This window comes from Daucus carota, chromosome 2 (genome assembly GCF_001625215.2).
Source record: "Daucus carota subsp. sativus chromosome 2, DH1 v3.0, whole genome shotgun sequence".
NCBI classification, from domain to species: Eukaryota; Viridiplantae; Streptophyta; class Magnoliopsida; order Apiales; family Apiaceae; genus Daucus; species Daucus carota.
In genome coordinates this window covers 42,886,392-42,899,172 of record NC_030382.2, presented here as the reverse complement: position 1 = coordinate 42,899,172, position 12,781 = coordinate 42,886,392, and the positions used below count along the sequence as shown (strand labels likewise).

Genomic DNA, 12,781 nt, shown 5'->3' with positions numbered 1-12,781 from the left:
AGAGCTGAGAGCATTTTTGATGGGACTCCTAAATCACTCCTTAAAAAATAATATAATATATGATTTCTCACAAGTTAATATATTAAATATGGTGACAACTCCAATCATGCATGCTTTCTATACTTGCTCTTTATTTATATTTTATTATTATTGAAAAAAAAGTTGAAGAGAGAAGTGAATACAATTGAAGGGAAGCGAACATTATATTCAATAATAATAACTAAGAGCACCTCTGTAAAGAGAGGAGATAATTAAATTTTTAAAGAGCCCCCGGAAGCCCATTGGAACACTAGCTATTTTTTTAAATTTAAAATTAAGAACTTGTTTGAAGAGTCCATTAAAGAAGATTTGACATTTGACAGTATGTTCCTTGCTTATGCTTCTTTCTAGTACATATAACACATAAACACACGAGTTTTAGCTTGTGCTGGCCGTCAGCAACCAGACTCAAGTTCAAGCTTACAAAAGAGGGCTCAACTCTGAGTTCTAAACATGCAGAAAAACTGTTTTCTTAGTCTCTTGATTCATCTGAACACTCGCTAATTTTTTCCACCATGTTTTTTTTTTGTTTTTGCACCACCAGTTAAGCTGGGGCTTTGCAACATACTTTACGAATCTATAGTTTCCACATAAATTGCATGTTCACAGTGCAACGAAATGTATAATTCTCTGAGATGAAACTCCAAGCTTGAATTGATTCAGAAAGCTGAATTCGAAACCAGGCACTACATGACAGTACTTATACTTTGAATTTTATAAATCACCGGAAATTTGTTCATACTAAATCATGGGCGGATGCAATGTAAAAGAATTGAATATTCGTCGCACTGTACTGTACCGCAACACAATGCATTCTATGGTATAGTGGATGGTGGGATACTTTGCTCATGACGAAAGAAGTTATCGGGATCAACCTTAGACTTAATCCAAACCAACCTATCAAAATTATTCTTGAAATAACGTTTCCCCCATTTACTTGCTTGGGCATAGCTCGTTCTGCCTCTGGGATTGTTAGTTCCCATCCAAAGATTCGCATAATTCACGTAAGCACTTCTCGGGTTACTTGTCACATAGGGAGCCAAATACGCATCAATGTTTCTCACCCATTGCAACCGATTCGCTTCGTCCACATCCGTCAATGCATATAAATTTATCATGTACAAGTACCCAGCTCGATATGGAAACGGCAATGCTGTTTCCGCTATCTCGCTCATTCTTCCCCCGAACGGGGTAAATTGCAACATCGCAGTTCCGTTCGGGAGTTGAAACATGAAATCCCATATCCCTTCAAGCCCTTTTACGGGAATCGGCTTTGTAGTGAAATCGGACCGGCCTTTAAAATCAAATCGGGGCAAGGTCGTTTTATCAAGCAACACCTCTGGTGGTGTCTCAAGTGGCAAGTTCGTGAAAAATACCATAGCTTGAATCCAACTCACTTCGAAACAATCTTCTCTAACCAATCCCAGCTCAGGGAATTGCTTTAGCATCACCTTGAGAAGACTATCAACTCGGCCGAGATACAAGGATTCGAAATTCATCACCATTATCTTCTTGTCAGGCCTCGTACTATTCTCGCTCAAAAATATTTGTCCATTACATCTGATATCGAGCTCTTTAGGAAACCGAGGCGCCACCGATTGCCATTTATAGAAAATATTCGTCATGTTTTGCGCCAGGCTTCTGTATACTCTGAAAACAGTTACAGTCTTCGGAACTCGAACAAGATTTACTTTCCAGGCGAGGACAACACCGAAACTTCCCCCGCCGCCTCCTCGAATCGCCCAGAACAAATCTTCTCCCATTGCTTGCCTGTCAAGAATTCTCCCATGCACGTCGATTAATTTCGCATCAATAACTTGATCAGCCGCGAGTCCGTATTTTCGCCTCATCATTCCGTATCCTCCTCCACTGATTAGTCCCCCGACTCCAATGTTTGCCCACAGGCCAGATGGAAAGCCGTAATCCGACGTGGCCTGAGAGATTCTGTAATAGAGTTCGCCGTTGGTGACGCCTCCGCCAACCCAAGCGGTTGCGCTAGGGACGTGAGGGGTGACCTTGTTGAAATTACGTAAATCCAGTACGACAAACGGGACATACGCAACGTAAGAAAGGCCTTCCAAGCTGTGGCCGCCGCTTCGGATCCTGATTTCGAGATGAGTCTTTTTGGCGCAGTAGATGACGGATTGGACTTGAGATTCGGTGGTGGGGGTGATGATGACTCGAGGCTTTGGAGTAGTTGGCCTGGTGAAACGGAGATTGTTGATGGAGTATAGTAAGGCTGCGGTGTATGAGGAGTTTTTTGGGGTGAAAATGAGCTTTGAGACTGTGGGTGCAGACTCTTTGGAAAGTTTGGTTAGGCACTGAACGAATTCATCGGAGTTTGAAGCTGATGAGAACAAGAGAGTCGAGATGACAAGAAGGAAACAGAGAGAAATTTGTGTAGCTTGGAGCTCCATTGTCGTAGATTTGTGTATGCTAAGAAATTTCTTAGCAATAGTAATCCTAAAAAATTTCTACAACAAATACCCTACAAGTACAATCAAGTAGAAATCTGGATCATGTTTTGAAATCTTGCAAGGCGTATCGTTATCACCATCAGAGTCGAGAGAAGTCTCCAGAAGACTACGGTTGCGTGCAAATAAATCTACTTCTTATCATTACACTATTTGCTTGTACTAAAATAAAATGGAGGCGTGGCAAATAATAAAAATAAAAATGGAGGGAGTGCAACAACACTAAAATCTCTTTTTTTTTCTTTGCGTGCGTGTGATAAATTATAAGAGTGACGATGTCAAATTTATCAAACCGGTTCAGAAGATCAGAATTCACACTGCAAATTATAAAATCAAGAAGAAAAGGCCAAGTCAGTCGTTAAATATTTTGCAGTGACCAATTTGTAAATTTCGTATTAATCCTACGGTCTAAGCACACACTAGCTTTGAGATAATTATCCTTTCTCAAAGTAACTGCATATTTTTATTGTTAACCATGGGACAAGAAATTTTCTGTGGAGATCAACAATCTGTCTATAAGCTTGTGCCAGTGAATTCGCATCTGCATTACACAAGTTAAACAACCAAATTAGGATGTTTAGGTGCCAAAAAATCTTACACAAATCAGAGAAAGTGTTTTCAAATCAGAGATAGAAGATCAAAATTACACGTGAAATGAACTTGACAATGCACCCCTTTGCAAATGTGCTCTAGCTGCAGCAGCTGCATCAGATTTTGGTATCTATCATAAATCTATCTTGTTCCAGACAGAACATGAATGGATTCACCACTGCCCAAAACAAGTTTTGGTAGTATCTTTACTTTCAAAGACATTCCACAACAGTAATACCATGTTATAATACCATGTTCCCGAGTTATAAACAGGGAGAAAAGTAAAGTTAAATAATTTTCCCTCCTATATAGTTGTGCTCCCGAATTTTTTAAAAGGACGAAAACAAATGAAAATGAATGTAATTATAACATAGTTTCACTCCAAAAGTGACTTAATGATTTAAAATATCTGTTTTAGTTTTTTGACTTGTTAATGACTTATAGGTTATTTAAAATATAATAATAAAATAAAAATGATTTATGGATAACTTATGGGTAATTTTTATCAAGAAAAAAATTTAAAAAAATAAATTGCTGAAAAAATACCCCACACTAACTTCCGACTTTAAGTCAGTTTCTACGTGAAAAATTCCCGAGCTTACAGTACGCTCCTTGCTTATGCTTCTTTCTATTACATATAACACATCAACACAAAAGTGCCGTCAGCAAACCACTCAAGCTACTTTGCAATGCATTTGTTCAGTGTTCACTTTACAGGTGATAGACTGATAGTATAATAACGAGGATTCACATCACAACGAACATACACTTGTAAAGGTAAAGAACAGAGACAACAAATACACAACCACCCCGAGTGACGTTTATTTAATCATACAAAGAAACCAAGCACGACTCGGGAAGGTGAAATTTAAGAATCACACATCGTTAAATAATGAAAATGGAGGAATACTTTGCTCGTGCCTGAAGAAGTTACCAGGGTCAACCAGTGTTTTTATACCAACCAACCTGCGGAAATTATTCTTGAAGTAGCGTTCACCCCATTGCAGAGCTTGAGCATAGCTTGTAGTTCCTGTTGGATTGTTGGTTCCCATCCAAAGATTCACATAATTCACGTACGCACTTCTCGGGTTACTAGTAACATATGGAGTAAAATATGTATCCAGGTTTCTCACCCATTCCATCCTGCCTGCTTCATCCACGTTCGTCAATGCAAAGAAATTAATCATGTACAAATATCCAGCCCGGTATGGGAAGGGGATCGCGGAGTCTGATATCTCATTCATTCTCCCCCCGAAAGGGGTGAATTGCAATGTCGCAGCCTGAGCAGGCAGCTGAAACATAAAGTCCCATACGCCTTCTAGCCCTTGTACAGGAATCGGCACTTGAGTGAAATCGGATCTTCCTTTGAAAGCCGGCCTTGGTAACAGAGTCTTATCGAGCAGGATCTCAGGGGGCGCTTCAAGTGGAAAATTCGAGAAAAACTGCATCGCTTGAATCCAACTCACTTCGAAACAATCTTCTCGTACCAACCCCAACTCAGGAAATTCATCTCGCATTACTAAAAGCATCTCCTCTGCTCCACCAAGATACAACGACTCAAATAACATAGCCATCGTCATCTTATCAGCCCGTGGACTCGCCTCGCTCAGCACTGCTTGCCCTGTACACCTGATATCCATCTCGTACGGAAAATTCACTGCCACGGATTGCCAACGGTAAAAAATACTCGTCATATTCTGCTCCAAAGTCCGAGTAACTCGAAAAACAGTCACAATTTCAGGGACAGGAATTAAATTCACTCGCCAAGAAACAACAATTCCGAAGCTCCCACCTCCGCCGCCTCTAATAGCCCAAAACAGCTCTTCCCCCATCGTTAATCTAGTATGAATCACACCATTAGCATCAATCAACCGAGCATCGATCACTTGATCAGCCGCTAATCCAAATTTTCTCCTCATCATTCCGTACCCTCCACCGCTAATAATTCCGCCTACTCCCACGTTCGACCATAAGCCCGATGGAAATCCATAGGCCGAACTAGCTCGAAAAATCCAGTAGTAAAGTTCGCCATTTGTAACTCCGCTATCAACCCATGCAGTGGCTGTAGTAAGATCAGCCGTGACATTATTAAAAGAGCGTAAATCGAGCACCATAAATGTGACATTGGCTACGTAAGATAGTCCCTCGAAGCTATGACCACCACTCCGCACCCTCATTTCGAGTCCATGTGATTTGCAGCAAAATATGGCCGCGACTATTTCTGGCTCGGAGCCTGGAATCGCAATGGCTATGGGTTTAGGAGTTTGCGGTTGCGCGAAACGGAGATTATTTATGGAGTATAGCAAGGCGGAAGTGTAGTTTGAGTCGGTTGGGGTGTAGACGACGGTGATTGAAGCTCTGAGGCAAGAAACGAAATCGAGTTTGATATAATTAGGTTCGGATGAAGCTAATGCAGACCATGAAAAAGTTGAAACAAAGAAGAATGCAAGAGAAAACGTTGGAAACTTCATTGTTTTGTTTGCGATGTGAGAAAATATGCATGTTTCGCTTGCTAAAATAGTGAATGATCTATTAACTACCCCGAAAGAAAACAAAAATGAAGACAATATAAGTCGCAGAAGAAGTTAAGCCAGCCAGCAACCTAATCCCTTGGGAAAATGTACCTGTCAGTCTGTCACTGGTACATATAAAACCTTCCTGCTTGCGACCATCTTTTCGTTATATAAAACCTTATTTTAAACTCACCAAACCGCTCCTATATACAGTTAATCGTAATTCACATGTTATAACCTTTGTATCTAACAGTCATGTTTAATTAGACATGAAGCCATAACCCAATGATCAATGTCGTCATAGTATCACCGGGACAATTAATTAATTATAACGTTATATTATACTAGGATTGTGCCCGCTGCCGCGAGCTTAAATTTTTAAAAAAATTTATTTCTCGAATAATTTAATATTATATATAAATTATTGTTAATAGTATTAGGGATAAATTAGATTTTGTAGATTTTATATAAATTACGTGTAGTTTGTTTTTTTAATAATATTATGTATAATTATATAAATTAAATTACAAGGTGATTTTGATATCAAGATGTATACTTCCTCCGTCCCAAGAAGAGTGAGCTGGTTTAACATTCACGGAGATTAAGAAAAAAATATTAAATTTAGTTGAAAAATGGGTAAAGTAGTGGTACCTATCAATATTTAATAATAGATTGGAGATAATGGACGAAAGTAGTGGGTGTAATAGTGATTACTTAATAAAAAGAGAGTATAAAATATAGAGGTAGTGGAGTAAGTATTATAAGTTATTTTTTGGGACGTTCCAAAAAGAAATAAGGGTCATATAAATGGGACAGACTATGTTACAATTGATAAGAAAAAAAGTTTAATCTGCACTTCCTGATTCGAGTGGCCGATAACTTTACTATTTTTCATATAAAAGCAAGATAGATCACCAACCAATATTTTAGAAAGCCAGGTTCAATTTGTCCATTTTGTTTTCAATCAGCCCAGCCCAATTTGTTTTCAAAATATGCATTTCTCTTTGCGATATGTACCTGGCTAAAAGCCTAAAACTGAACTTTTCGTACTTCTCAACCAACATCTTTTTAAAAAAAATCTTTTTTTTAAAAAATTTACGCTATATATGTTAAATTCTATTATGTAAAAATTTTAAAAATGAAATTCTTTAATTTAAGAATTTATATTTATATAATAAAAATGATTAATATTTTTTCATAACTCGATTATTGTGTTAAAAATTTAAATATCCGTTAAATATAGACTGATGTAGTAGATAACTATTAAAGAAATCATTTTTTCAAAAAATTATTATAAAATCATTAAGATTATATATACCGTATATTATTATATATACTTCCTCCGTTGTTTTTAGTTATACTACTTACATAACATATTGAGTCACCACATTGGTCTCTTGGCCTTTTGTTGCAACAGCCTGAAGTAAATAACAAAAAGATCTGATAAATTAGAGAATATAACTACTGAACTAAAACTTGACGAATTGAACAATGCCTTGACGGACTTAATTTAGCATCTTAATCTGAGGAACCCAAATGGTGTAATCATCCCATGCTAGCTATATACCATCACCACCTGCAAGGCTGCAGGAACTTGGGAGCCCAAATTGTAGACCGAACAAACACCATCACCATGTCAAAACTTTATATATAAGAAGAGATACTGGCATTATATCAAGTTTGGTATTTAGCACCACTAAACATGGGCAGAAAAACAATGACGCATACGCATATGCAAGTTTTTGTATCTTCTGAGCAAAATGCAACACCAACTAAAACTGTCAAAAGCTAACCGTTTATTTGAGCCGGTACTTGTCAAAAACTGATGCATGATGTCCAGCTTTTCCTCCCATTAAAAACTGCAAATAAGAAATCAATTACTTAAAGTACCAAACAAAGACACCAATAATAATTTCAAAGTATCCTTAATCACATTGGACATCTGGGCTAGCTCTGTCTATTATAAAACTTTAGAAATTAACGGAGGTAAGCAATTCCTCTTATTCAGTTTTAAAATTTTCTTACACGACTTCTGTCAGAAAGAAAGCTTTCTGGGATTTCACTACATTCTTGCTGCAGTATCTAAACTTCATTGTGGAAATATCAAAGGCACAAGCTTTCTCTGTTTTTTTTTCCTTTTAAAAGGCTATCACTTTATGGTTCTTCATCACTGATGGATGTTCAAAAACATGTCACATTTAAATTGATAAAATCCATTAGACTATCAACTCAATTAGATAAGGCCTGCAGTTAAAGAATAAAAAAAATAGCCACAAAAAGAATTAAAAATACCTAAAATGACAACACTGGGATTTGAATCAACAGACTCGTTTGCATTTCCATTTGCATTTCCAGGATTATTTTCCTTAAACTCAGCTCGAAAAGTCTCCCTGCAGCAAGCACAAGTTGACTTGAACCATACACATCAAAAGAACAGTAAACAGAAAGCTGGATAGCAATGGTGAAAACTCAAGTACATGAAAATGAAAAAAGCGGTTGCAGGCCTCTTAGGCTTGTTAGGATCCTTAGGAACCTTGTCCTAAACAATTGATTTTATTAATAAATTATTATTTAAAAAATAGTTATCAAAAATTTTATAAGCAAATTCAACGAATTTGAAAATATTACATTATAAACTATTTGTACATATTCCTTGTATTGTATTGTCAGTAACAGTGATTTTAACTTTATACATAATTTGAGTTATAAAAAGGGTGTATATATAACTCGTCCCCATAAGTTGCTACTTATGGATAGAGATTGGTTTTTAGCCCCAGATAACACCTATTTATTATTGATATCTTACTGTGTGCATTTAAAGTACCCGTAATATTCATACCCGCAATGAAATATTACGGGTATTATGATTATATTCATATAATGTCATGTGAGATTTAGTGTTTATATAATAATAATTTGTCAATCTTTCAACTTATTAAATACACATATATATAAGAATATATTATTCAATTATATTATTTTTTTTAAAATAAGTTATCTATATTAATTTTTTATTTAAAAATAAAATTTTCAAAAACTATATATAAGAATATACTTTTCTTCGAGGTAAAATCACTACAAAATTTTTACGATGGAGATCGGAGGGTAACATCCATTAGCGGTTGATCATCGAGGGTGTCATGTGTTGAATGAATTTATCCCATCCCATCCAAAATCTAGGCTCTAGCACACTGATGCAGGAGAAGTAAAGCCGTCTCACATCATCGGTTCATCCAAAGTCAGAGTTGGTGACGACAATCATTTCTAGCTTCCGTGTTATTCTTGGTTTATATTGCTAGTCAGTTTTCGTTTTATTTTTCTATTTTCGTCTGCAATTTTAGTGATGACAATCATTTCTTGCTTACGTGTTGTTCTTTGTTTAATTTGCTAGCCAGCTTCCGTTTTGTTTTTCTATCCCCGTCTGCAATTTTAGACTTAGTTAAGTCGTGAGTTTATCTTCTATCCATTTTTATTCATCAGAAAATATTAGAAGAGTGCTTCATTTGTAAGGAATGCAAGTTTAAGTTGCCGGCGAAAAAATTGTGAATAAATTGTAATCTTTGATTCGATCTGCTTCCAAAACCAGAAGTTTATATGGAGACTGTTTTACTAATTTTATTTTTCACAAATAAATTAAATCTTTCTTTTTCAGAAAATAAAAACTTATTTTCTAATTTTTTCCTGAAATAAACACTTATTTTTTTATTAAACAACTAATATAACACCTTTTTATATTTATATTTGAAAAATATATATATATAATCACTGAATTCGATCAAATATACGAGCTTTTGTTATCACTTTTATGTTATTTAACTTCACAATGAAATTAACTTTTTTGCGCGACTATCTCGTTTATGAATCAATTCACACATTGTGATGAGCATCATAATGTTACATGCATGATGATGCATCACAGCTTCTGTCCTATATTACCATGAATACAGAACAGAAAACTGTGGATGCACTTAATATTCCAGCTCAAGTCCTTGAACACAATCATCGTGTTTTAAACCTCCAGCATACCTGCAAATTTAAGAGCCTATATTTTGTGCATAATAAATTATGTCGCAACAACGTACTACTTCAAGATGATAGATTTCATTATGTTAGGTCCGAGTAAAGATATGAAAACGCATCTCCGAGTTGACACATTACATTTTCCAAACTTATTTTTTCACCGAAATTTTATCCATACTACACAAACCCGGACAGACGCCACACTGGCATCCTACATATCGGACCAAAGCGATAGCGAAATCGGTGGGATACTCTGCTCATGACGAAAGAAGTTATCGGGATCGGCCTTGGATTTAATTCGAACCAGCCTATCGAAATTATTCTTGAAGTAACGTTTCCCCCATTTGCTTGCTTGAGCATAGCTCGTTTTGCCTCTGGGATTGTTAGTTCCCATCCAAAGATTGGCGTAATTCACATAAGCACTTCTCGGGTTACTTGTCACATAGGGAGCCAAATAGTCATCAATGTTTCTCACCCATTGTAGCCGATTCGCTTCATCCTCGTCCGTCAATGCATATAAGTTTATCATGTACAAGTACCCGGCTCGATACGGAAACGGCAATGCCGTATCCGGTATCTCACTCATTCGGCCCCCGAACGGCGTGAACTGCAAAAATGCGGTTCCATTCGGGAGCTGAAACATGAAATCCCATATCCCTTCAAGTCCTTTTATAGGAATCGGCTTTGTAGTGAAATCGGACCGGCCCTTAAAATCGATTCGGTTGAGGATAGTTCTATTAAGCAACACCTCTGGGGGTGTCTCAAGCGGCAAGTTCGTGAAAAATACCATAGCTTGAATCCAACTAACTTCGAAACAATCTTCTCTAACCAATCCCAGCTCAGGGAACTGCTGTTTCATCACCTTGAGAAGACTATCAACTCGGCCGAGGTACAACGATTCGAAATTCATCACCATTATCTTCTTGTCAGGCCTCGTACTATTCTCGCTCAAAAATATTTGTCCGTTACATCTGATATCGAGCTCTTTAGGAAACCGAGGCGCCACCGATTGCCATTTATAGAAAATATTTGTCATGTTCTGCGCCAGGCTTCTGTATACTCTGAAAACCGTCACGGTCCTCGGGACCCGAACAAGATTTACTTTCCAGGCTATGACGACACCGAAACTCCCCCCTCCGCTTCCCCGAATCGCCCAGAACAAATCTTCTCCCATTGCTTTCCTGTCAAGAATTTTCCCATGCACGTCGATTAATTTCGCATCGATAACTTGATCAGCCGAGAGCCCGTATTTTCGCCTCATCATTCCGTATCCTCCTCCGCTGATTAGTCCCCCGACTCCAACGTTTCCCCACAGGCCAGACGGAAAGCCGTAATCCGACGTGGCCTGAGAGATTCTGTAATAGAGTTCGCCGTTCGTGACGCCTCCGCCAACCCAAGCGGTTGCGCTACGGAGGTCAGGCGTGACCTGATTGAAGTTGCGTAAGTCGAGTATGACGAACGGGACATACGAAACGTAAGAAAGGCCTTCGAAGCTGTGTCCGCCACTGCGAATCCTGATCTCGAGATTAGTCTTTTTGGCGCAGTAGATGACGGATTGGACTTGAGATTCGGTGGTGGGGGTGATGATGACTCGAGGCTTCGGGGTAGTTGGCCTGGTGAAACGGAGATTGTTGATGGAGTATAGTAAGGCTGCGTTGTATGAGGAGTTTTTTGGGGTGAAAATGAGCTTCGAGACTGTGGGGGCAGACTCTTTGGAAAGTTTGGTTAGGCACTGGACGAATTCGTCTGAGTTTGAAGCCGATGAGAATAAGAGAGTGGAGATGACAAGAAGAAAAGAGAGAGAGATTTGTCTAGTTGGGAGCTCCATTGTAGTAGATTTGTGTATGGAAAGTGGGTTGGGGAGTTTGATATGAATGCGGACTACATATACAGAGGCATTGAGGCAAGCAATAGTAATGTACTAAGAAATTTCTACAACAAATACCTACAATTTGACCTCTGCTGCCTATTGTGATATCAATTGAATTAATTGTTCATTTTGACCTCTGTCCTCTGCTGATATCACTTTAAATTAGTAATTACTTTCATTTCTTCTTTTACTGCTTTGCGGATAGAAAAATATAAGATATCCAAAATTTATTTCTATTTTTTTTAATATGAATTTTCCTTCCACTAATAATAATGAGGCTCGTGTATCCACGTACGTAAATCACCGAATTAAAATTAGTATTTTGTTTACACAACATTTTTGGGGGGCAGGAAATCATGGACAAAATTTGGGATACATAGTATTATTCTCACGGATATTACCTTTTTCTTTACAATTTTCAGAATTTTAGTAATTTGTGTAGTTTAATACACTATGTTTCTCTTTTAGGCTCTATTCTAAAAGTTTGTGATTAATCATGAACTAATCACGATTAATCACCGATTAATCCCTGCTCCATAGCTCACAAAACTGATTAAATATCCGGTTATTCAATTAATCATCCGATTAATTCCCAATCAATCTACGATTAATCCTTGTTCCATGAATTCACCGATTAAGTTCAATTTCCGCTTTTTACAACACTGTTTTTGTTGTTTGTTTTGACTTTTAATAATTATATTGACCATTTTTTTACCAAACATCGAGGATGATTCTTTTATTATTTTAAAAAATTAAAAATTGTAATACACAGTAGATGATACATGTCCCAGGATTTCTGGCGTCTAGCTAAGAACTAAAACTACAGACAGACAAAAGGAACAACAGCTACCTACCCAGCAATAAACTAAACCAAAAGAGACAGCAGCAAATCCTGAGACATTGAAGATAAAGATACATAAGAAAATCCTAGAACCCCATGAGCTGGAGCACCTGTTCCACAGACATAAGGTCGTCAATACTTGCTCTCCCAGAGAGGACAGCAGCAGCAATCTTTGGCACTGAGGGAGTATGAACATACAACAAAAAGTATCCAGTAAAAAAAAGGCAGTTCATTTAAAAGACTAGTTTTACAATATTATCTTTATGCTGATGTATTTTACAAAAGTGAATGGTCAAACGAAAAGAATTAGCTTATTATTAATGTACCACCTCTGCCTCTTATTTCTTTACAGTTACTATTTTGGGATGTCCCTCTCATTTCTTTATGTTACCATAAATAGTAAGTTTTTTCCATCATTACACCCACTATCTTC

At 37.3% G+C, this 12,781-nt stretch overlaps 3 protein-coding genes and 1 long non-coding RNA gene across 4 annotated transcripts; all 4 read right to left on the bottom strand.

The window, feature by feature from the left end:
- Positions 1–411: 411 nt before the first annotated feature.
- LOC108207600 (berberine bridge enzyme-like 24) lies at positions 412–2,602 on the bottom strand. The gene has a single exon (XM_017378037.2). The coding sequence runs from the start codon at positions 2,454–2,456 to the stop codon at positions 855–857; it is 1,602 nt and encodes a 533-aa protein (XP_017233526.2). The 5' UTR covers positions 2,457–2,602; the 3' UTR covers positions 412–854.
- Positions 2,603–3,830: 1,228 nt separating this feature from the next.
- LOC108207599 (tetrahydroberberine oxidase) lies at positions 3,831–5,636 on the bottom strand. Its single transcript, XM_017378036.2, has one exon. The coding sequence runs from the start codon at positions 5,573–5,575 to the stop codon at positions 3,980–3,982; it is 1,596 nt and encodes a 531-aa protein (XP_017233525.1). The 5' UTR covers positions 5,576–5,636; the 3' UTR covers positions 3,831–3,979.
- A 1,405-nt stretch (positions 5,637–7,041) lies between these two features.
- On the bottom strand, positions 7,042–8,172 carry LOC135150197 (uncharacterized). The gene is made up of 3 exons (XR_010288478.1): positions 8,095–8,172; positions 7,910–8,007; positions 7,042–7,476 (listed from the first exon to the last, which is right to left on the bottom strand). It is a non-coding gene; the product is annotated as an uncharacterized LOC135150197 (long non-coding RNA).
- Positions 8,173–9,848: 1,676 nt separating this feature from the next.
- On the bottom strand, positions 9,849–11,465 carry LOC108207598 (berberine bridge enzyme-like 24). The gene has a single exon (XM_017378034.1). It carries the CDS (start codon positions 11,463–11,465, stop codon positions 9,849–9,851), a length of 1,617 nt encoding a protein of 538 aa, XP_017233523.1.
- Positions 11,466–12,781: the final 1,316 nt, after the last annotated feature.

What these genes read in the sequence shown, in the direction of transcription:
- LOC108207599 (XM_017378036.2), bottom strand. Translation starts at nt 5,575, where the DNA reads ATGAAGTTTCCAACGTTTTCTCTTGCATTCTTCTTTGTTTCAACTTTT.
- LOC108207600 (XM_017378037.2), bottom strand. Translation starts at nt 2,456, where the DNA reads ATGGAGCTCCAAGCTACACAAATTTCTCTCTGTTTCCTTCTTGTCATC.
- LOC108207598 (XM_017378034.1), bottom strand. Translation starts at nt 11,465, where the DNA reads ATGGAGCTCCCAACTAGACAAATCTCTCTCTCTTTTCTTCTTGTCATC.